The 24,317-nt window shown below is 41.2% G+C and overlaps 1 protein-coding gene across 1 annotated transcript in view; it reads right to left on the bottom strand.

The window, feature by feature from the left end:
- Positions 1-561: 561 nt before the first annotated feature.
- Positions 562-24,317, bottom strand: part of Vwc2l (von Willebrand factor C domain containing 2 like) — a 171,671-nt gene continuing 147,915 nt past the window's right edge. The window contains exon 4 of the mRNA XM_060368585.1: positions 562-4,016. Within this exon, the coding sequence (XP_060224568.1) occupies positions 3,868-4,016 (149 nt within the window). The 3' untranslated portion in view covers positions 562-3,867. The remainder of the gene's footprint in view (positions 4,017-24,317) is intronic.

Below are 24,317 nucleotides of genomic sequence, written 5' to 3'. Positions count from 1 at the left end.
AAAAATTTCACCTTTTGAAAAAAAAAGAGATGGCTATTTCATTTCAGAGATGAATGGATACGTGCTTGATATCATGGATAGAAAATAGTAAGTTAACTGTTCTGTAAGATCTTAGTACTAGTGGATCAGGACAATGAGCAACTAACAGACCCTCATGCTATTTTACTGAGTGTTTGAAAAAAAATTATAATAAATTTTGGCATGGCCATGTCCCATCTCGTGATGCTAGGTAAAGCACTTGGTCCTTGACATTCTGATTTTTCTCAGTAGTAAAACAGAGGCAGGATTCCTTCTTCGTGGGTGAATTATGGAGACTGAACACAAACACAAATGGCTAGCATTGTGTTTGGCATGCCTGAACATCCAGACACTGTAGTGCTGGATAAGTATGGGGTAAGGAAAGGATTTTGTCGCTAACACTTAAAGCACTCTCACTTGTCGTTCACTTGAGCCTCTTTTTATGACCCCCAGGTCAGCCTTGCCTCATATTTTGAAAAACAATGTGCACACAGGCAAATGCTAGAGTTAAAGCTTAATTCTAATTGGTTACAGCTGCAGTGACACATGTGACATCTGATGAGAGATGCCATCAAGGGTTCACTTTTGAGTGAAAGGGAGTGGAGAAAGGAGAAACTTGGGAAGGAAAACATACCACAAACAATGTTCACTGGTTAACACACTTTATATTTAACAAAATAATTTTTTAATAATATATTCTTTTACACATCAAATATTGTTGCTAGAATCCCCCTTTTTTTTACAGTTTAGTATTTAGTGGTTTTTTTTTCTCTCTCTCTTTCACTAGTTTTCAGGCACACCATTTTTCAAAGATTTTAGAAACTGAATCGGTTTAACAGGCGTCAGCTGACAAACCAGCTGCTGATCCCTTATTCAAACATACTTGAATTTAAAGCCGAGAGCCGAAGGCATAGGAGAAATGATAACACAGAGGTGACTGCGTGGCTGCAATCAAAGCCTTCAAAAGAAATAACAGCAGCAACAACAAAATGATGAGACCAGAAGATCTCTGATATTCAGAACTTGGAAAGAATTTCTCAGTGACCCGGGCAGTAGGAAGTTGTTAAACGTTTTCCAGTTGATGAGAAATTCTGTCACAGGTTCGTCTCTCCCTAAAGGTAGAAAAACACTGGTGCTTTGGGGGGTATTAAAGGAAATACTGCAGTAAAACATAACAAACAGACAAAAGAAACCAATCCCAAACCCAACATAAACAACGATAAAAATCCCCTTCTCAAGTTTGTAGGGGTGGCCATTGATCAGGTACCAGCTGCGAGCTCTCTGAAGAGAGTCCTGATGGTTGTTATGCTCTGTCATACCGAATTCTTGCTGTGAGTATCAGTGGGCTCAGACTTTGATGCAAAATTTCTGTACCTTGGCTTCCAAGTTGCACATTCTCTGTTTCTAACAAGGACATAGTAACTCCTTAATAATAGATAAGGGTCTATGCTACATGGCTCTATTAGTGATTTTTTTTTTCAGTTTTAGACCATATTCCTGTCATTTATAATAATAATAATAATTTTTATTATTTCTTTCCAAGAATATAGGTTTTTGGAACTGGGAATAGGCAACCTCAGGGCAAAGAAAGCTGTAGAGTACAACTCTGTCTAGACACGGGCTTAAGTGTGGCGTGTCTTTGCTTTAGAGTGCAGGCATAAATCATGCAGAATTGCTCATGAATGATTCATGGCTGTCTCTATGATGTATCCATAGTGGCAACTGAAAGGCACCAACCTCACAGCAAATTGGTGTTCTAAAGGAAGGCGGCTGGATGTTCTTCCTCGGATGGCACCAGGATGGTTATTTGTATCATAGCACAAGCACAGCGTGTGTAAAAGTGTCAGGTCTGGCCCGTCAGCACATTCATTTTGGAAACGACAACTCTTTCTTGATGACAGGTGGCTCTTCCAGGGAGGCTGACAATTTTAAATGAGAAAACTAATTTATGAGACTAAAAAAACTGGTGTCCGGAGAGTGGGTATTAGAAGCATCACTTGATAGGGAGGAGACTGGCCCCCTCCCCCGGGGGATTGCTGTTTGTGCGTGATCCAAAGGGCTCTGAGGGTCAACAAAGCCATGTGTGTGCAGCTGGAGCTGCTCAGAATGCTGCATGGCAGAAATGATACTGCTGCACGACAGAGCTTCATTTTGTTCCCTATCCACACCCCTTGAGGACTTTTGGCAATGTCTGGGGACGTTTGGTTGATACAACTAGGTGGGTACTCCTGGCACCCAGTGGATAAAATCCAGGGATGCCACTCAGCAGCCTAAGTGTGTGCAGCTCAGCCCCTACCCATCAGGCGACAAATGTCAGAGACTGACTTTGAGATGGCCTTCCGTGTCGTGTGGTCCTCTGCAGAAGCCACCTGAAAGCCAGATTGGCGTGGGAACAGAAAATGGGAAAAGGAAAGACAACTGGAGATGAAGAAAACTTTGAAGTTTCCTAAGGACCCTATCAGATCTGCACCAGGGTTTTTAGGATGGATGGTGGAGCAAGTGACTAGGCCACATGGCCTCACAACTGTGAATTCTGCACTTGTCTGGAGGTGGCATCAGATACCCTGTGTACTTCTTTTATTATTATTTTTCTTTTATTATACTAGCAGCATTACCAGGGCAACCTTGAGACTCTTCAAAGGTTCTCTTTAATAGTTTAGTATCTAATATATACATTAAAAATGTTCAACTAACGAAATTGTATTGTGCAAGACTCCCTCTACCCTAAATCTTTAATTTACATCAGCACTTAAGGTGGAAAGAGTGTCCTGAATCTGGATTTTAGATTTAGGGCTGAGCGGTTGTTACTGTAACATGGCAAAACAGCCCTGATCCATTAAAAAAAAAAAAAAAAAAACAACAACAACAAAAAAAAAACCTGCTGTGTATCGGACTAGCTTTCAGCCAAATTGGAACTTGAAAGTCAGAAGTGTTTAGAAAGATTGGTTCACAGTGGGGCTACACACCCTGGTTCTGGTATTTATATTGCCCGGTGACAGGGTGGGCTTTGCAATGTATAACTATAAACCAAAACTCAAAGCTGGCGTCATGAAGTATTCCGGTGTTCAAATGCTACGGTTTTAAGTACCTGTCTCTTCGGGTTCTTCGGTCAGCTCCTGGTGTTCCTCACTCAGCTACTTGTCTCTGATTGGCAGTTTCAAAGTTTTATGTATGAAATGTGTGGTTTGTAAGAATCAATAGTGAGCCCCAGCATATTAGAGAGAATACCTGTTCCTCACCTTGGTCTGCAGAGGACCCAGATTACTTCTCTGTGTCTTAGCCTGCAAACATAACTTCTCCCATGAGAACCACAGCTTGGACACTCTTCCAATTTTTTTTTTCCGTCTAAAAGGATACTTTCCTTCAGAGTTTCTTTATCAAACCCTTCTGATGCAATACAAAACTTTACTGCGCAGTCAAATCTGACCCCTTTAGATTCCAAGCGTAGAAAATGCACAAGAGAAAAATGTAGGATGCACAACAGAGTGAAAATGGAGTAAACCAAAGGACATGAACTGGCAGGTCAGAGGCATCCCTGGGAAGGAGCCTGTTCAAGGCTTGTTTTCTTTCTTTCTTGTCCCAGAAATGTCGGTCAAGTCACCATCAAGCATTGGCAATTACGAAAGTGGTTTGGATAGCTATATGCTATGTATATTTTATATAGCAAGAGAAAGAGAGAGAAATTTCCTCTTCGTAAGATATTCGCTTGTGTCCACCCCAGAAGGTTTTGCTGGTGACCCTGTTGTAGCTGGCAGGAGTTGGTTTGCTCCTGTTGTCGAGTGTTAAACGTGTGCAGTGTAGAAGCCATAGCATCCCCTCCTAGAACTCGTCACTGGTCGGGAATCTGCCCTACACAATCTGCTTGCCTTGGCATTCGCGCTTTGAACACTGAGCGGGTTTCCACCAGTCCCCGTTGTGACAATGACAGATGTTACAGTCGTCCACTTTCACTTCAATGCCAGCTGGAATTATTGTAGTTCCTGCAAAGCAGTTGGGACCTGGAACACACACACGCACACACGTTGGTTAGTGCAGTAAGTCTGGGAGCCTCCCCACTCCCTCTCTTGTTCCTTCCCAAGAACAAGTCCACTGAAAGCCATGCATGAGAAGGTCAGGCTGTGTCAACAGCTTGTCATCAAGGAGTTCTCTAGTCAACCTCTTCAGAGTCAAGCTTTCAACCCCATGGTCTTTAGCACACAGGTCATATTTTTATGTATAACACACACACACACACACACACACACACACACATACACACACGAAAAAGAGACCCTGTTTATGGTATGCTTACTGGGCACATTGTGGATTAAATTTTGTCTGCTTTGTCCTCTGGGTATAAGGTGCTGAAGTGTCCCATAAATGGAGGATTGGCATGGCTGGCCTCACATGACAATAGCTATGGCAGGTCTGGGTCCTCTCCCTTCATGTGCAGGGTGTGAAACAATGAACTTTCTCACTCCCCAGATCCTGCCTGGTTCCTGGAATCCCCAGTTTGTTTCTTGACAACAATGAATAATTCATGGTGGATGATTTATTCATGTCCCCAAACAAGCTTTGTTAGAGGTTCATTTGATTTTTATAAATGGAGTTCCTTTAATCTGCTGGCTATCTTTTTTCCTTTTTTTTTTTTTTTTTTTTTTTTTTTTAAGGAGTGACCCAAATGGTTGGCTTTTGAAAGTCAGCAGGAATTTCAGTTTACTTTTTTTTCAGTTTCAAAAAGCTTTACAGCAGATGATTCCTGCTCACTCTAGATGGATGCATATGTTTTTGTCTGTCTGTCTGACTCTCTGCTCTCTCTGGGTGTATATGTATGTTCTTAATGAACCAATCTCAGTTTTTTGTTTGTTTTTTTTTTAGTTCTTGTCTTTTTTTTTTAATTACTTAGGTTCTCACATTTTTTCTTTTATCCCTCCCCATATAAGGATGTTAATATTCCACATAGCTATTTCCCAAGTTGAAACCGTATAAAAATATGTCTTTCCAAGGCATGGTGGGTTGCAGAGGGTACAAACTATTGGTTTTAAGGAGTTATTTGGTGTTAAGTCTCTGAAGAACACAAATGAGTAAAGAAGGGAATGCTGGGTCGTGTCCAGCGACAATTTGCAAAGTCATCGGCTTTGTCTACCTGTCACAGTCACTGACTACATGGCGACCTGGTAACGTGTCGCTATCAATGTCCCGCTTTCACGTTCTCAACAGTTGCTCAGAATTTATAAGACTTTCTCTCTACTGCCAGACAAATAAGAGAAGAGGCTGTTTGTAGGACAGTTCATTAGTGGAGGCTTACCTTTGCAAAAATGATAACTAGTGTGTTGTGTTGCATATCCGTCAAGGAACAACTAGCATGCTACAGCTTTTACACCCTTTCTTTTGGAACCTCTCACTGTGTACACCCCACCACCACTATCTGTGTCTGCTACAAGCATCTAGAGTACAAGCCTGAGCATAGGGAAGTGTCAAGAATGGGGGTGATGGATCAGGTAAACTCTGGTGAAAATTAAGTAACTCATGATTTTCTGCCTTCACCCAGAAGGCTGTCCCTTGTTCTGATTCTATGATAAGTTCTTGGGCATCTTTGTCTTCTGATTACTTCGCAATCACAATATTGGTGGCATATGTCTGAGGGTTTAAGCGGTTAGCTGATAGATTGGATTACCTGTATGACTACAGTTCTGTGGTACGATTCAGTACTGAACCATGGCTTTCTTCTGAACCCAGAACTGAGGGTTCTTTGAAGAGGTTGGCAGGAAGGGTATCCCATGGTGTAACGTGTTCTCTCATGCCTGTTGCACAGTCTTATCTCCTGAAAGATACCTGCCAGCCCAACCAGTTTCAGGCCAGACAGGGTCTTGTCTGGATCCAAGTACTTTCAGAAGCAGTACTATTATCTGACCAACAGTCTGCCTGGACTCAGCCCAGAAGGTTAATAATGCTTTCTCTCTCCCACCTCCCACCTCCCCTTCCCCTTGCCCTACCAAGACTTTTACTGTAAGCATGTATTTTAAATGTTCCAGAAGGGGAAGAAAACAATTTAAACCATGGTTTAAAAACAAAGTTATTCACTCAACAGGCAGACAATTAGCTAGGAGGAATTTTCACAGCTTCTTTAGAGGATTTGGCTCCCCACCTCTCCTCTCTCTGTCGTGTGTGTGTGTGTGTGTGTGTGTGTGTGTGTGTGTGTGTGTACGTGCTCCTGTCTCCCAGAATGCTGGTAAGACTCACTGGCACTGTAAGGAAAGTAGGTAGATGTATGACAAGAGACTCCTTGCAAGTCACTGTTTATGTCTGGAAGGGATATTTCACTAGAGCTGTTTTGTATTTGCTCTTTGTTGCCTGCATTGGTAGCATGCTGTGATCGGCATGCATTTGATTAACCTCTATCCATCATTTCTTAAGAGTCACTTAGAATTTGCTGCACTTTCAGCCCAAGAAATATTAATTATATTGATGGATTGAACACAAATGAAAGATCTTTTGCATGTGCCAAGACTGGCCAAAGCCATTGCCTGAATGATGTAGTAAGCTTTCAGGTGTCTACCTGATGGCCAGTGGCATTTTGCAGAATCCAGCATTATTTTCTGATCTCCTTAACTTTTATATTACAGGGATTTTATTGGTTTTGTTCTGAGACTCTCACATGTAACCATAGCAAGTCTTAAGTTTGCTGTTAAAAGTCATATACTTAAAAGCAATTTAGATAATTGTGAATAGAATGGTTGGCACTATTTTCAAAAATGTTCTGGTTTTAGCCCTCTCCCTAATACTGGTGGCAGTAAGTGCTAATTTTCTTTGAGCATGAGAATGTTCCCCATGAATTCCTTACTTGGCCATTGTCTTTGCTTTTACCTACCATCCTCCTGTTTGGCAGTTGCTCTCATTTTTCCTTTGTCTATATGAAAGGATAAATTGCTCAGGAGAATTGAGTTCAATGACAAAGCAAAACATTCAAATATGCAGGACTTGGAGAAACCCCAGAGGGCAGTAGTGAAATGATTAAAGAGAAGGCTGGCAGATAGGACCTCCAAGGAAAGGTTGAAGGATTGAAAACATTTAGTGCAGAAGGAGAAGACAGAGGAATAGCCCAATAACTCTTAGAGAGTTGTGGCTTAAGAGTGGAGAGGTGAACAACTAGTCACTCATTCTACAGTCTAGACTAAGAGAGGGAGAAGATACACCCAACCTCAGTGAATTGCACGCTCTTTCTCTCCCCCCTCAAAGACCTGAGACTGAATGTTGAGGCTAGCAAAATTATGCTGATTTTTTTTGTAGAGATAATTAAAATGCACATGCTCTTACATCAGGTTTGGTTTATACTGTCAGCCCCTTAAAGGCAAGAACTGAATATTTGTTATTTCTTACTACATGGGCATGATGCTTTGTCTAGCATATATTAAGAACTCAACATGTAGTTTATTTATCTGGATGAAATAGAGTGGACCAGCTAGTGTTGTCTTTGTCAGAGGCAAACATGTTACTGAACCTATACGTAAAGTTTTATCTGATTACCACGGCCAGAAGTATGGTATAGATATATGCACTTTCAGATGGAAACATACGGTGATCATTTGTTGAGCTCTTACTTTATCCTGGAATGTGTCTCATATTGCTTTTACAATAATCTATAGAAGCCACACAATCTTATTCTTATGACATTGAGCCTCAGAGATAGAAAATGACTAGCCAGAGGTTACACTCCCAGAATGTGATATCACTGAAATATGAACAAAAATCACTATGTTTCCAGTTGTTCATAAAAAGTTGTATTCTAGAAGGGCACTGTCAAAGTTTTTGCCCCAGTCCCAGTTTCTGAGCTTCTAAGCAAAATATAGAAGTCTAGTACATTCAGACATCGCTGATACATGTGGAGGTAGGAAATGGGATGTAGACAGAAATAAGCAAGATTGTTTTTCTTCAGATCATTGTTTATTTACTGGTTTTATGTTATGTATTCATATAGTTTCCAGCAAGCATAAAATTTGTTTAAAAACTAAAGAAAAATCTGTGGAGAAGATGTGTGGGCTGTGGGCTTTGCACAAGGCAGCAACCAAGTTTCTACTAGTGCTGGGTGCGCAGTGGAGGAGAAACAGTGAAAGTGGTTTATGATTGGGAGGGACTCAAATGGTGGTTCTGTGATTTGTCATGCCTGTGATCTTTGGAAAACACTTTGTTATCCAAATACCACTGGGACAGCCATGTGATATAGTCTCGGGAAGGACTCAACATTTTGAAAATGTGATAGAATTGAAAATTGGATTCTTTGCTGAAACTCAGAAGTAGGAGGAAGGAGGGAAAAGTGAGAATGTTGAACTGTGAAGACGTTTCCCCCATGAGATATGTGAATATTCTCCTCTACTGTTCCATACTTCTTTGAGCATTTATTTTGCATATATATATATATATATATATATATATATATATATATATATCAAAAACTAGCTTAAATTTTTTTCACAGTCAAAATCATTCAAGAGAAATCTTATAAAGAAGAGAGAGAGATCAAGTGTAAAAACTGAAACTCTCCAGAGGTCTAACTGAGTCAAGCTAAGAACTCTATCTTTTGAGCAACACTTTCTCCCATCATCTCATCCCAACTTCCCCAGATACCATGAAACACACCTATAGAATATCTTGTGATCAGAGAAAAAGCATTTGGAATGATTTCTTCTAGCTTTGATAATGCAATAGTTTAGCAAAACCAGTCGAACGTGGAAGGGTTTCGGTCCTATTTGTGGTTTTAAGGTGCAAGAGGATTTACTCACACACTAAGTTTTTCTGATAATCCCCTTTATAAAATAATGCATAGGAGCAATGAGGATAAAAAGGAGTTGAGAGCTAGTTTGATCACACCTCGACTCACAGCGATGTTCGCCTGCAATGCGAAACATCACACAATGACATTAAGGAGCAAATATATTCCCTAAGCAGTGCACTGAAGGAAAGCACAGACAGCTGTGAGTTGTAACAGAGAACCTGACCCAGTCCAGAGGAGGAGCTTTTGTACTGAATAAAGCAGAGGTGAAGCGGAAAAGACCAGAGGGTTCCAGTGGAACACATGATAAGAAGTTAGTGAGGAAACGGCTGGGAAACTGCTGGATGCTGAGGTACAAGAAGAAACCATGAAATACCCAATAGTTTTCTGAACTTTTTAACATGATTCCGGTGGCTTGAAGCCAGACGAGGTAGGTGTGTTTACACAACCCAAGCTGGATCCGAAAATGCTGCAAATCAGGGTTTAATTTCCACTTTCTGCACTCTTTATTTCTCAGTCAGTTGTTAAACATATATTAGCATGTTACTAGGTAGGGGGTCAAGATTCTGGGCTGTGTGCCATGTTAAGGAGTTTGTATTTCTCTTCTCCTCCCTTTCTGTGTGTTTGTGCGTGCATGTGTGTGTGTGTGTGTGTGTGCACGTGCGCACATGCGCAAAAGCGATTACTTTGAGATAAAGACACTAATGATGGAAATTTCCCTGGCGTCACTACGTGACTTGTGTATAGACACCTGTGGGTGGACTAGAGAAGACATGTCTTGGCAGATGTGGGGCTTCTGGTGCCGCAAAGTCTAGCAACCTTACAGGCATTGGCAATGTGTTAAGACAAGGAAAAAAAATCTTTCCTCCTTTGTTCTAAGAATGTTAAAAATGCCATTTTAACATTTATGATAGTTTCAGCAATTAGCACGTGGGCTTGAATGTCATTGATCAGATTATCTCTTATAGAAAATAAAATTCTAAGGTGTGGTCTAAAAGGCCCCTCAGGAGATGGTGTGATTTCATTGAGGGGGGAGGGTAAAAGAAAAAGCTGGAGAGCCAAAGTAGGCATTAGAAGAGCAGTTGTGTTGGGATCCCATAGAACAGCGTGCAAGGTAATGGAGGTAGCGTGTTGGGGAGTTGGAGAGTTGGGGAGTGCACGGCGGGATCAGGGAAGGCCAATTAGGCATCAGCAGAACTGGTCCTGGATACTTTAAGAGGAAAATGCTCTGATTTGGGGGAAGTTATATCCAGGCAGTGTCTACAGTAACCAAAGAACAAAGATAAGACACCTGAAGCAGAGATCAAAAGCCACAGATTGGGATCTGTGAAGACCCACAGATGACTCAGAAAGAGCAGATGACTCCATCAATTGCACCAGTGTGGGCCTCTGGATACCATTGCTAGAACTATCTCTATGACTCTGTTTTACCAGACCTGGCGGGATGGGCTGTATTTTTGCATTAGCTTTTTATCTAAAATCTGCAGATGTGTCTGCTGCAGGACCCTATCGAGTGCTCTCAGCCCAGCTGTAAGAAGTGTGGAACAAGAATCTCTGGCTTTTCTGGCTTTTCCGGGAATAGAAATGTTTCTTCATATATAAGTGGGTTTCCCAATTGTAGGGGGAAGACAGATCAGTTCTGCTGCTAAGCTGAGAGTGGGGTGTCAATGAGGATGAACTTCAGAGAGCTTTCCTCCATTCTAAATGCTAGCCATGATCCTATACTTCTCTCCTTTGTTCTGAGACATTAAGAATGCCAGTTAAAATGCTACAGCTTTCTCTTGTAGGACCCTCAGGTAAATTCAAAACCATTGGCTACTTTTCAATTTAGTGAACACTGATCCAATTGTCTTTTCTTTCCTTCCTTCCTTCCTTCCTTCCTTCCTTCCTTCCTTCCTTCCTTCCTTCCTTTCTCCTTCCTTCCTTCTTCCTTCCTTCTCTCTTTCTTCCTTTCTTTCCTTCTTTCTTCCTTCTTTCGAGAGGAGGTTTTGCTTACATTGCCCAGGCTGAGCTCTAACCCTAGATGCTTTTGCCTCAGTCTTCCAAGTGCTGTAATTATAGGCATGTGACACTGCCCCTTGACTTTTATATACTTCTTAAGAGCTCCTTATGCATTATTTATTTTCTCCTCCAGTGAGATAGTTTTCCTTACTTTTCAGGTGAGACAAGGCTTTTCTCATAGCCAATGAGAAAGGCCCAAAGTTTCACAGCCAATGAGAAATTGAGATGGGGAACACAGAGCAGTTTCTTCATGCTCCATCCCAGAATGCAAAGCAGTCTTTTTTGAAAACAAGAGCTACACTGTTCATTTCCTCTAAGTTTTGGTAGCACCTTGGATAATAGGGTGCAGTAGGGTCAAGCAACTTGGATGTTTAAGCTTCTGGGATGTGTGGGGAAGCAAAGGGAATAATGGGTGAATGGGAGAATAGATGAAAGGGAAGGGGAATCCTACCTATAAGATTTACACGTGATGCAAGGAAATGGCCCCATAAGGAGATTTAATAGAACATCTTCCCAAGAGCGGGATTTGGTCCTGGGAAGCACCAGCAGTCACAAAGGCAGCATGGCTCCACTGATAAGCATAGAGGACAGTGGGGTACCTGGGGGATGCCCCAGAAGGCTATGCTCTATTTTTATTGCTTGTCAACACAGATTCTCTTTAGAGAGCCAGGCTGGTCATACCATCTTTATCTGCACTTTATGATTATCAAGTACTATGGCTTCCTTGAAAACTCCCTCTCGGGAAACAGCTTTATACTGTTTAATTGTCCTCTTTAGACAATTTCAATCTCTAGCCTTGATTTGAAAGTTCAATATCGGCACTTGTTATCTTTTAGAAATTAGTTGTAAATGATCTTCCTGCCACACAAATGAGGCCAATTCCTATTGTGTAAACCCATAAACCTCTTATATGTATTTGGCAGATCATCTAAATCATCATTTCATTGAAAAGTAGGCTGGTAGGCTTCAGTTTGCAATTGAATTGGATTGGATTATGTTCCTCCTTCTGATTTTAATTCTATGCTTCACCAAATCTGATAGAACTTGTTGTGCTCTGGAAAAGCAAATAGACTTTCTGATCAGGTGGACCTATTTTCAATTATTAGAATCTTGGAAAAAATGTTGCTAATAAAACCAGAAACTAGAGATTAGCACACTTAAAGTGGAATGAAATGCATTAGCCCTTCCTGGTGATGTGTACTGAAGGCCTTCTTAGGCATAGACAGAGAGCAGAGCTGACATTGCAGTTGCCAACAGGAGCCTTGCCCTGGACAGAAGGATGGCTCTCTCCGCCTGCTTTTAGTCACTTATCCCTGTGTCACTACCCTTTTTATTAAACTGGAAAACAAAAAAAGTCTTTCTCAGATTAAGGTGGCAAGATTCAGGAAGGATTATTTTCTCAGAGGCTGCCCTGAAGGTGACTGTTAATCATTTTATTTGAAAATTCAATATCAGCAGACTCCCACACAGATTTCACTTTGAGAATGCCAGAGGGTTTTCTGGTCCCTAAGTACATAAGATTTATAGCTTAGTGTTCCAATTAAGTGAAATGCAAGGGACAGAGCCCAGACAGGAAGAATATGGTCAAGACACACAAGAGAAAGGTGGCCACTCATTCTAAGCCCAGGCTAATCACCCAGCTTTGGGCATGGGGTGACATTTAGGTTCAGCATTAGGTGTCTCCTGCTTGCCCTTCTAACCATTTGCTTAGTCAAAATTTTCAAAATTTTCAAACATGAGTGTCCCGCTTCATTAGAATCGTGAATGACTTTCAAGTCCCAATATTGCTTCTCACTGCTGTCCTACGGCTAATCAGGGTTCACATGGTCCCATCTAATTTACATATGAGGATGCTGAAAACTCAAAGAGACAGGTAATGCAGAGAATTAAGACCCTGGAGTTAGACAACTCCCATTTCAGTCCTGCTTGGACATTGGCTGGCTGTATGAATTAAGTGTCCTTAGCCACGACAGGGAGTTATAATAAAATAAGAGAACCTACTTCATAGAGGTGTTGAAGAAACAAATAAATTTCCATCCTGAAAGCACCAAGACTGTACCTGTCACAGAGTGAAGCTGAATAGTTATTGCTGCTTATCATTTTGATTACTGCTATCACCCTAGCTGCAAGCTAAATAACTTTGCTTAGGTTATCAAGTTCAAATACTTTAATTTATGGTCTAATTTATTATTATTATTATTATTATTCCTTCAAAGAATAATGAGAACATTTCTTGTACTTATGTGGACTGATATTTGTTTCCAGACTGAGTGGGCAATACAGCAATAAAATCTTTGTGGATTTCTCCCAGGCTTGATTACTGTTAATCAGAAAAAGAGAAGTGAAGAAAATTCCTGGATAATGGCTCTCCAGAGAGACCTGAGGGTGTAGACACTGGTGTGTGCCCTTTGCTGATTGGGTCATGATTTTTTTTTTTTTTTTGAAAACAGCTTACAGTGAATTACTGAGACTCCTAATGGTCGGCGCTCTTGTTGGGAAGAAAAGGTGTGGGTGTGGTAGGAAAATGTTCAGGTTAAGGGTTATAAATGGGACTGAAAGCTAAGTAAGAGGAAAGACAGACAGAGATAGATGTTATGTATAAGTTGATATAAAGCTGGGGAACTTTGTTGTTTTCCCTGCTTAAAGAAGGATCAATTGTGAGTTTTTAATCCAGAACAGAAATATTGAGCAGATTATGCTATCCTGATGTACGTGTTCTTCTGCAGCCATTAAAAGGAAAGACTCACGACTTACAAGGATTCCATATTAAATAGCGCATACTAAATAGGAATGCAGTTGTGCAGAGAAGTGGGTACAATGTGATCCTAGTTTAATAAAACATATGTTGATAAGCAGATGTCTGTGTGTATGTTTACAGAGGATTGCAGGAGGGTGGGGAGAGTCAGGGAGCACAAATACTATGCTGCTAATGCGGCTTTCATTACTAGCTGAAGAGCAAGGAGAAGCAGGATATATGGCAGGAGAACAAGTGGAGACGCTCTGCAGGAGGGGAGTCATCATGACAAAGCTATGGTTGGCTCTGTGCACAAGAGGAGAGGATATATTCCGACACTAACAGGCGTTTTAAAATCAGTGAGTTTGCTTAATGATATGGTTCTCTGTCCCTGGAATTTGTAATCTACTGATAGTGCAGCTGGCATATCCTGAAACTGAGTAAGCATAGTGAGGGCAGATATAGCAAAGTGCAGAACAAGGGGAGTCTCCTCGTCCCCGTTTCCGAACTTCCAGGGCTGTAACTCTCCACTGCAGAAGACACTGGGCAGGTGTGGCCAGGCAGACTCGAGACATGGGTATTCCAAGGAACAATCCATTTGGAGTCTAAAAAGGCGTGTATCAAATTTCAGAGACAGTGTGTAACTGAACATAAAACTAAAAGAAGGTTTTGAAATAGTTGATTGATATTTTTTTCTATGATTATATGACGGTGGAGGTGAAATAAAAACATTATTAAATAGATTATTTATATATGTATTATTTAAATGTATATGATTAAAATTGACCTTACCTTTTATCTTTTCAATATGACTGCTTAAAAAAAATTAAACTCATGCTGGTGGGGCTGGAGTTGAGCTCAGTTAGTATGCGCTTACCTAGAATGTAAGAAGCTCTGCATTCAAACTCTAGTTGCCTGCAAACCCCAGCATTGAGATGGGCAGAGAAAAGAAAGGTCAAGGTCATCCTCGGCTACATAGTGATTTTGAGGACAGCCTGGGCTACATGGGATCACTTCTTACTCCTCCAAAAATAATAAACCCAAACAAGTAAGTGAGTGAGTGAGTGAGTGAGTAAGCTATCCCTGCAGCTCACAGGGTATTACTGTTAGACAATACTGACCTAGAGAAATGTAAGAATGCGACACAAGGTCCTCATAAGGATGATACATTTTATATAATATTGGGGCAAGAAATGCTATGAATTGTGGGAAATAACCTACTTTTATGACAGAGGAATTTTTAAAGGAAAGTTTGGTTCTTGATCAATCTTATCACCATCACTGCAAATGCCCTTGGAATTTAAATTCTTGGGCCCCATCGTTTACCTTCCGAGCTAGAAAACCTAGGTTCGAAACCCCCATAATCCACCACATTCTAAGCGATTCCAGTGCAAGCTTCTGCCTGAAGATCAAGCAGAGCTTGGATGAAAGCCATGATACCAGAAGCCAAGAAGATAACATAGTTAGTGTCAGTTTGGGAACAACCTTGCTGCACACCAAGCAGATCTGAAAGGCAATGAATTCAGCATGCGACAAGAACATAGGCTTTTAGCAAAGGGTCATTTCAGAGGAGAAATTCTGGGCAAGTAAATAGTGGTTAAATGGTTCAATTACTTTGAAGTTTCAGCCTCAGCCTCTGAGGCTGTCATTACTGTGTTTCTCCAATAAGTGTGATTTTTACCCACAGGATGGCTTGAGAGCCAAGGAGACGTGTATGAGACATGACATTTGTAACTATTTTAGATGATTTAATGACCTCACTTTTAAAAACAGGCAGTGTTCACTGGAAACAGAATAGTATATACTTATCTTTAGATTTGAACCAGGTTAGAAAAGAATGTTGCTTAGCTTTTTCTCAACTTTCATAAAAAAATGTTTCTTTAAGGCTCAGATGTAGTTCATACACTCAATATCCAAGTGGGTTCCCTAGTAAGGGGAACAGGGACTGTTTCTGGCATGAACTCAGTGGCTGGCTCTTTGATCACCTCCCCCTGAGGGGTGCAGTCTTACCAGGCCACAGAGAAAGACAATGCAGCCAGTTCTGAGAGGCTAGGATCAGATGGAAGGGGAGGAGGACCTCCCGATCAGTGGATGAGGGAAGGGGCATAGGAGGAGATGAGGGAAGAAGAGTGGGACTGGGAGGAGAGGTGAGAGGGGGCCAGGGTACAGATTGAATAAATTGTAATAAATGATAATAATGAAAAATTGTTTCTTTGAACAAACCTATTCCTTGCATAGTTTTTGAAAATGTCTTACTTCATCAATAAAATAATTACACATCTATTTTCATTTCCTTAAAAATAGGCATGGGTGAACATGTTAGGAAGGAAGTCACAGCGCATCTTCTGATGGAGAAGTAGTTAGGCTTGTCAACAAAACATGCACACACACACACACACACACACACACGCACACACACACACGCACACACACACACGCACACACACCATTCCATCATGGAGAAGAAATGGAGAAGTTTTTAGTTTTATTCAAAGACATGGAGTGCCTTATGGAAACAACAAAAAAATAAAGATGACATGTAATTTATTTCATTATCAGAACATATGACAAAAGATGATGGTCTCCTCTTGGCTAGGATGGTAATGGAAGTTAGACATGCCATCGGTGCAGGGAGACATCAAGTGGTGTTCTCTAAGATGCACAGCTAACAACGCCCGTACACAGTTCTTAATGCTGAAACAGGAGCGACGACATGATTAACATAAACACATTCCACAAGTCTGCAATAAAACTGGTTAGCTTAGCTGTACAGTGATGATGAGCTGATAATTTCAAACTCTACAAGCAAATATTAACCACCCACCACTGTCTGAGCACCTCGAAACAGTGTTGAGGAGACAAATGGACAAAATCCGTTAGTGGATATGGTTAACTACAACCAAAAGCTAAGTGATAATGGGGCAAAGTTTATGAAAAATGAAATACAGACTGCATGTACTAAGCAATTTTTATCTAGTTTATGAGAGGGGGGGGCTAAAGAGAAAAGTGCCCTGAGGAGGTGCTGTGTGGTGAGAAGAGTCCAGGATGGTGAGAGGCTTCAGGACAGGGACGTTGTCCCGGTAACCTTTCCAAAGTGCCATTAGTGAAGCCCAGGCTTGGGGAGTCTTCTAGATGCTATGGAGTAGAGGAAGTGGGAGGATATGGAATGAAAGGTAGAATCAAGTAGAACCAAGTCCTTGGTATTACTAAAAAGCTATGTCTGAGGTTGGAGACAGATCGCATCTGAAAGGCAATTGAAACCACTGTATGACTAGACTTATCATTTGAAATGTGTTCATTGTTACACTCGCTTCAATGTGGATAACAGACGAATCAGAAGTTCTTGTTACTGTGTTGAGGAAAGTAAGCAGATGTAAAGCATTCTTGCATGAGTCAAGAATGTTGCGGCAACCATGGGAAACGGAAGGAAGCGGATAAATACTTGCGAAGTTTGGAGACTTCATCAGTGTGACTCTCTCATACTAGTGGTAGCCTGAGCCTGGGGAATGACGTGGAAGGGGCCACATAACATTCTTTTTCTTTTTCTTTCATTTTTGCATTCAGATAATGTATGCAGTAACTTTCTTTTTTTTTATAATTTTATTTTTTTATATTAAGTACAGGTTATTTACTTTGTATCCCAGCTGTGGCCCCCTCCCCCCTTCCCTCCCTCATCTCCTCCCTGCCCCTTTCTAAGTCCATTGATAGGGGAGGTCCTCCTCCCCTTCCATCTGACCCTAGCTTATCAGGTTTCATCAGGACTGCCTTCAATGTCCTTTTCTGCGGCCTAGCAAGGCTGCTCCTCCCTCAGTGACGGGGAGGTCAAAGAGCCAGCCACTGAGTTCGTGTCAGAGACAGTCCCTGTTCCCCCTACTAGGGTACCCACTTGTATGCTGAGCTGCCATGGGCTATGTCTGAGCAGGGGTTCTAGCTTATATTAATGCATGGTCCTTGATTGGAGAATCAGTCTCAGAAAAGACCCCTGTGCCCAGATATACTTGGTCCTTGTGGCACTCCTGTTCTCTCCAGGTTTTACTAACTCCCCCTTCTTTCATATGATTCCCTGCACTCTGCCCAAGGTTTGGTTCTGAGTCTCAGCATCTACTTTGATACACTGCTAGGTAGAGTCTTTCAGAGGCCCTCGCCACATAAGATTCTGATGTAAGCATGCATATGGAACTATGATGAAGAAGCTGTGTTTTGGGAGAAAGAGAATGGAGTCAAGCTTAGAGATTTTGAGCTGAAGGAACTACAAACCACCTACAAAGAACACGAGCAGAGGAATAGGGTGGCCTAATTAAGAGGTGGAAGTCCCTGGCATGTAAACAGTCACTGGAGCCAGGGTAGTGTGGGAAAAGTTTTCCTGGGATATTTGCTGTAAAGCAGGTGGGACGAGGGGAGGGCCTAAGACGACATTAACATTTAAGGTATAGACAGAGAAGGAACTGATTAGAATTACTAAAAGAGAAGAACCAGAGAAGTCAAAAGGCATACAAGTGCATAAGATCAGAAAAGCAAAGCAAAGAAAAAAAAAATTCAGGTCAAATGCAGCTGAGATGGCCACTGAAATTAAGATTGAGGCAAGCTCTTTGTTACCTTGACAAGAGTAAATTCTGAGGTGGCAAAAGCAAGAGAAACTATAGCAAACTGAGGGCTAAAGTCACGGATAACGATGTAGAAATAAAGGAAGCCAGAGGGTTTCCTGAGGGAAGGACAGTTTCTGTGAAAGAGGGGGAGAAGCTGGATGTGAAGAATGAAGGGGAGAAGAAAGTGTTTATGATGTAGGCAGAGGTGGGGTGTGTTGATAGAACAGCATCCTTGAGAAAGGCAAAGAGCATTGAATTCTATGTTCTTAGATGGGAAACAGGCTCATTTATCATAGCAGTAGGCAAGAGAAAGCTGAACTCGTTTCTGTCTGATAATTTCTAGTTTCTCTAGGAAGTAGGTGAGACATGAACCTGGAAAGAATGGAGGGAGAGGAAGAGGACAGAAAAGGGCTGACGAAGCTGACTGGGAGGCATAATGGAATTGTTGAACAGGGTTGACGTCCGGACTGAAGAAAATGGCTACAATTTGTATGGTAGCAATTTGATTGCTTCTGTGATCTTTCTCTCCAGAGCTCAACAATATTGTCAAAGAGAGCTCTAGGCAGACAGTCAGCATTTAATAGTCTTGTGACCTCCGGCAAAGCACCTATTCTCTCTGTTCTTCCCCTCCACACTGTTTTCTCATCTATGAACTAAGAACAAGACTACATCCCTCACACCTACCAGAAGAGTTAATCTGCATAAGGTGCTGAGAATAATGAGCTTGCAGTCCCACTGTGTGAGAGCTTGCTTTTTCCAGGTGGGGAGCTTGGCAGGAACTGATGATGGCACCAGTGGAGGAATGGATGATATTAACAAAAGAATGAACGTAATTGCAGACTAAAGAGTTAAACTGAATATAAAGGGATTTTTTTTTCTTTTTCTCTTTTTGGAAATTACTATATTGATTTGTATTTATTGGAAGTCTCCCTGGTGTTGGATCCCTGGCCTTGGATTATAGCATGCTAGTTTTGCTGATACAATCAAATTATTGGTAGAGATGAGTAATATATCTCAGCTGTCACCCCAACTCTTCTTCTTTGGCAATGATACCAATCATGTACAGAATTCACATTAAAAAGGGATTTTCTTTGAGAGATTTAGCTTGAAGTTGATCCTGTGGACATCCCACCATCTGGAATGCCTGAGAAATCGAAAAAAAATTTTGAGAGGAAAAATTATAAGAAGCAATATTAAGGGAATCCCCCTCAGCTCAGGCAATTGTGTTTAAAGGCTGTAAATTTGCCAACCGTTTATGTTCTCTTCCTCAAGGTCTGCAATACAATTTAAGCCAGCAAAACAATCAGTCTGGTCTGAGCTAGAATTGCTGCAGAATAAACAGCCTCGAAATTGAACTTTAAAAGGAACTCTCTGCATTGGCGATGTGCTGAGACGCTCTGAGGAGTGACTTTTGTCTTGGAGAGTGCATTTCATATGGCCATTCAGATCATGGATTGAGGCCCCGGCTTTTTAACATAACCACAAATTGACTGTAAACAACATTTGCTCCCAGGTAGGACAATGCCTGAGATTTAGATGCTGTAACATCATTAGAGGACCCACTGCATGCTGTAAATATGAGGAAACAGTCTCATGCTCTAACTAGCAAGCAAACAAATAATTATGGGCTGGGTGCTGACTGGCATCCTGGGAATCTACATATCATCTGTTTTATTCCTTCTGTGCAAATGATGTTTTAGCTTGGATTTGGGATGAGGGTAAAGATCAGGCATGGCTAATCTTAGGTAGAAAAAACTGTTTCAAAATAGGTATCACCAAATCTGCCACCTTTCCAGACACCAGTGGACAGGTGTCAACTATCAATGTCATTTGTCCATTCCCTTTCCCTCTGAATATATTACTGTCCTCTTGGTAGAGAGTAGAGTACTAGACATGTTTCCAGATCTCTGTAGGCTTATATTCTAGCAGACAGAGAAACAAGTAGGGTTAGAAATAGGAGGTCATAAGGTATTAGGGAACAGTCTGAATTCAAACAGAAGGAGGGGGAATAGTGGGGAAGGAAGGCTTCCTGTAGGATCTGGGGAAAACTGAGTGCAATCTTGGGAAATGAAGGGGAAGCAATCTGTCAGCAAAGTCAATTTTCACGTCATTGTGCTGATAAAGCTGTTCCTTTGGGGTTTTAAAAACTATGTAGGTGTGTGTGTGTGTGTGTGTGTGTGTGTGTGTGTGTGTGTGTGTATGTATGTTAGAGAGAGAGACATTTATAAAAGCTCAATTTGAGTAGAAGTTAAGATGTCGTATGAATTGAAGGCCTCTTTTTCTTATCAATTTAGTGATGCTTGCTTATTTATATGCCTCCATTCAAAGAGGAAAAGACCAGTAATGAAAGATGACAGGCTTTTACAATTTCTGGGTTTTTATGAAGGGGTTAATCACAGGGAAAACCCCAAGATCTTAGGGCCAGTGGGAGCCACAGCATCACCAGGGAGCATGTTGTCATACAAGCCTCTACTCCAGACTTATCAAAGCAAGTGCTTTCAGCAAGAGGGACCACTCTAACACAATGGTTCTTGACATTCCTAACATTGTAACCCTTTACTACCATTTTTCATGTTGTGGTGACCCCCCAACCATAAAATTGTTGTCTTCACTACTCCATAACTGTAATTTTGCTACTGTTATGAATCATAACACGAATACAACTGTGTTCTTTGATGGTCTTGGGAGACCCCTCTGAAGGGGTCATGATCCACAGGTTGAGATCCTCCAGTCTAAGATCTCACTATTAGTGTGAGGGCAGATGGGTTTCTTATTGGTGAGAAAGAGCCGTGAGATGATGCTCGCTCATTTTGCAAGAAAGGAAGGAATGACTTCTTGAAGGGGATGAGTTCGCCAGTTCTTGAAAGCCTCTTGGGGAGAAAGCCAGGCATTCCTGTGGTGTTGTGTGGAATGCATGCTGCTGTATCCAACCTAGTAGCTATGCCTTTACATTGATGTAGGTTGAGTGTTTTGCAAGGCAAGTAGAAGTCAGCAAGAACAAAATGGTGAATTCATGAACTGCTGGTTCTAAGTTGGAGAAGGTAGTCAATGAAGATCAATGAAAGCCAAGAGTATGGGGTCAATCATGGTCATCAATAGAAGTAAGAAACACTGCATTGCTAGCAGCCATGGGGGCTCACCAAGAAAGAGCTGATATCTCTCTGTAAGACTTTGGTATGTTTCACAGATCGGTTCTCTAAAGCATTCACTGTTTTCTCCCTACCCCAGTCACCTAGCCTAGTCTGATACTGCTCCTGACACTGAAGCACCCTACCACCTTCAGTCTGCATTACTAAATTTTTCATAGTTTCAAAGTCCTTAAAATGAGAACACTACTTGTAAAACAGGACTGAAGCTTTTAGTAGATCCAAATAATGTTCTTTCTTGTCGTGAATGTGTCCTTTATATTTTCTTTATAAGTGTTTGAAGGATTTACAGAGGAAATATATTCTGAGTAATACACTGGATCCTCTATCATAGTTCTACCCTTACCCTTCCAACTTCAGAGCACTTTATTCCTCCTTTGTGATATTACTTAATTATCTTTATTAAAAGTTTAATCCCTTTTGTTGTTTTTATTTTTATTTTATGTTTTTGCAATTTATTTACTTTATCTCCTGATTGTAGCCCCCTCCCTCATCTCCTTCTGGTCCTACCCTCCCTTCTTCTTTCCCCTCCCCCTCTCCTAGTCCACTGAAAGGAGCCGTCCTCCTCCCTTACCATCTGACCCTAGCCTATCAAATCTCATCAAGATTGCCTGTATCCTCTTCCTCTGTGGGCTGGCAAAGTCATCCCACAAGGGGGAAGTGATCAAAGATCAGGCAACCAAGTTTATGTCAGAGACAGCCCCTGATCCCCTTACTAGGGAAAACACATGGAGTCTGAGCTGCCTATGGGCTACATCTGAGCAGGGGTTATAGGTCTTCTCAATGCATGGTCCTTGGTTGATGCATCAGTCTCTGCAGGACTCCCTGGACTCAGATTTTTTGGCTTTGTTGGTGTCCTTGTGTAGCTCCTGTCCCTTCTGGTTCTTCCCCCAACCCTTCTGTAAGACTCCCTGTTCTCTACCCAAAGTTTGGCTGTGAGTCTTTGCATCTGCTTCAATCCTCTGCTGGGTAGAGTCTTTCAGAGGACATCTATGGTAGGCTGCAATCCTGTTCCCTCTCTTCTGCCTCTTTTGGTGTCTATCCTGTTTGCCTTCTGAATGAGAAGTAACCATCCTCCCTAGGGTCCTCCTTGTTGTTTAGCTTCTTTAGGTTTGTAGATTTTAATATGTTTATTCTATATTATATAGCTAATATCCGGTTATAAGTGAGTATATACCATGAGTATCTTTCTGGGTCTGGGTTACCTCACTCAGGATGATCTTTTCTAGTTCCAACCATTTAACTGAAAATTTCATGATGTCCTTGTTTTAAATAACTGAGTAGTATTCCATTTTTTAAATGTACCACAATCTCTGTATCCATTTTTTGGTTGAGGGACATCTAGGTTGTTTCCAAATTCTGGCTATTACAAATAAAGTTGAGCGAATGTCCTTGTTGGCACAGAAACAGACTGATGTATCAAAGGAATCAGATCAAAGACCCAGAAATAAACCCACATAACTATGGGAACCTGATTTTTGTCAAAGCAGTCAAAACCATATAATGGAAAAAAGATAGTATCTTCAACAAATGATGCTGATCTAACTGGATGTCTACATGTAGAAAAAATGCAAATAGACCCATATTTATAATATCACCCTACACAGAGTTAAAGTCTAAGTAGATCAAAGATCTCAACATAAAACCAGACACACTAAATCTGTTAGAAGAAAAAGTGGGGAAGAGCCTTGATCTCATCGGCACAGGAGACAACTTCCTGATCAGAACACCAACAGCTCAGACTCTAAGATCAACAATTAATAAATGGGGCTAATGAAACTGAAAAGCTTCTGTAAAACAAAAGACAGTCAACAGAACAACCAACAGTCTACAGACTGGGAAAATATCTTCATCAATCTTATATCTGACAAAGGGCTAATATCCAGAATATATAAAGAACTTAAGCAATTAAACATCAACAAACTAAAAAACCCAATTTACCAATGGAATATAGAGCTAAACAGAGAATTCTCAACAGAAGAATATTTAATGGCAGAGAAACACTTAAAACATTTCTCAAGTCCTTTGTCATCAGGGAAATGCAAATAAAAAATGACGCTGAGATTCTATCGCACGCCAATCAGAATGGCCAAGATCAAAAACTCAAGTGACAACACTTGCTGGAGAGGGTATGGAGAAAGGGGAACCCTCCTCCATTGCTGGTGGAAATGTAAACTTGTACAACCACTTTGGAAATCAATCTGACACTTTCTCAGAAAATAGGGAATAGTTCTACTCAAGATCTAGCTATACCACTCTTGGGCATATACCGAAAAAATAATCCTTTCTATTGTAAACTCAGAATAACAGGCAGTTTGTCTTGCTAACTTTTGTTTCCAGGAGGTTTGTAGCTGGCATAGAGGTTTCAGAAACAGGGTAGGAAGTCCTGAAGGAGATGCTGCCAAAGGGAAAGCTAAAAGGAGGTTTTGAAGTTTAACCTGTAGGCAGTGTGGAGAGCTGGGCAGCAATAGTGGCTGTCTGGGGTGAGCAGCTGAGGTGTTTGAATTAGAAGAGTGACTTGGCACTAATTTTTCCCTCTGTTCCCTCTGTCCAGAGTGTGAGTGACTGAACAGTGTGTTTGCATTCAGAGAGGAGACCATGAGATGCAAAATACTGTGACCAGGCAGGTGAAGGATGAGACTAAAGAGAGACTTTAGGCAGACAGAGATGTTTTCCCTGGTTAAAGCTTAGCATTTAATGTCATTCAGTGCAGAGATGTCTGAGGAAGGTGTCTGCAGTTCATCTGCAGCTTCTGGGTTTGATGACAGGCAAAAAAACATTTACTGAGAGAGACAGGAGAGGAAACTGAACCAGAGAAGAGGAAAGGGGACAGCTTTGACGTTTGGATCCTGAGAATGATGAGAACATGTTTAGACATTTAAAATTATTCTGCTCCTGGCAACAAATATTGATCGAGAAAATAAGAACGTGAACATGAGACTGTGCTCTTGAACTTTAAGGAAGAGCCAAGGTTGAAACATTACCACGTTATTAAAAATACTTGCATTTATTTCTCCCAAGTGAAATTTATAAACCACTTCCACAGCCAAATCTGTTGTGAGGGAGTAAGATGGCTGGTAGAA

Source organism: Meriones unguiculatus, chromosome 15 (assembly GCF_030254825.1).
Source record: "Meriones unguiculatus strain TT.TT164.6M chromosome 15, Bangor_MerUng_6.1, whole genome shotgun sequence".
Taxonomy (NCBI): Eukaryota; Metazoa; Chordata; class Mammalia; order Rodentia; family Muridae; genus Meriones; species Meriones unguiculatus.
Note: the sequence above shows the minus strand (reverse complement) of the source record. Positions and strands in the feature narration are given on the sequence as shown.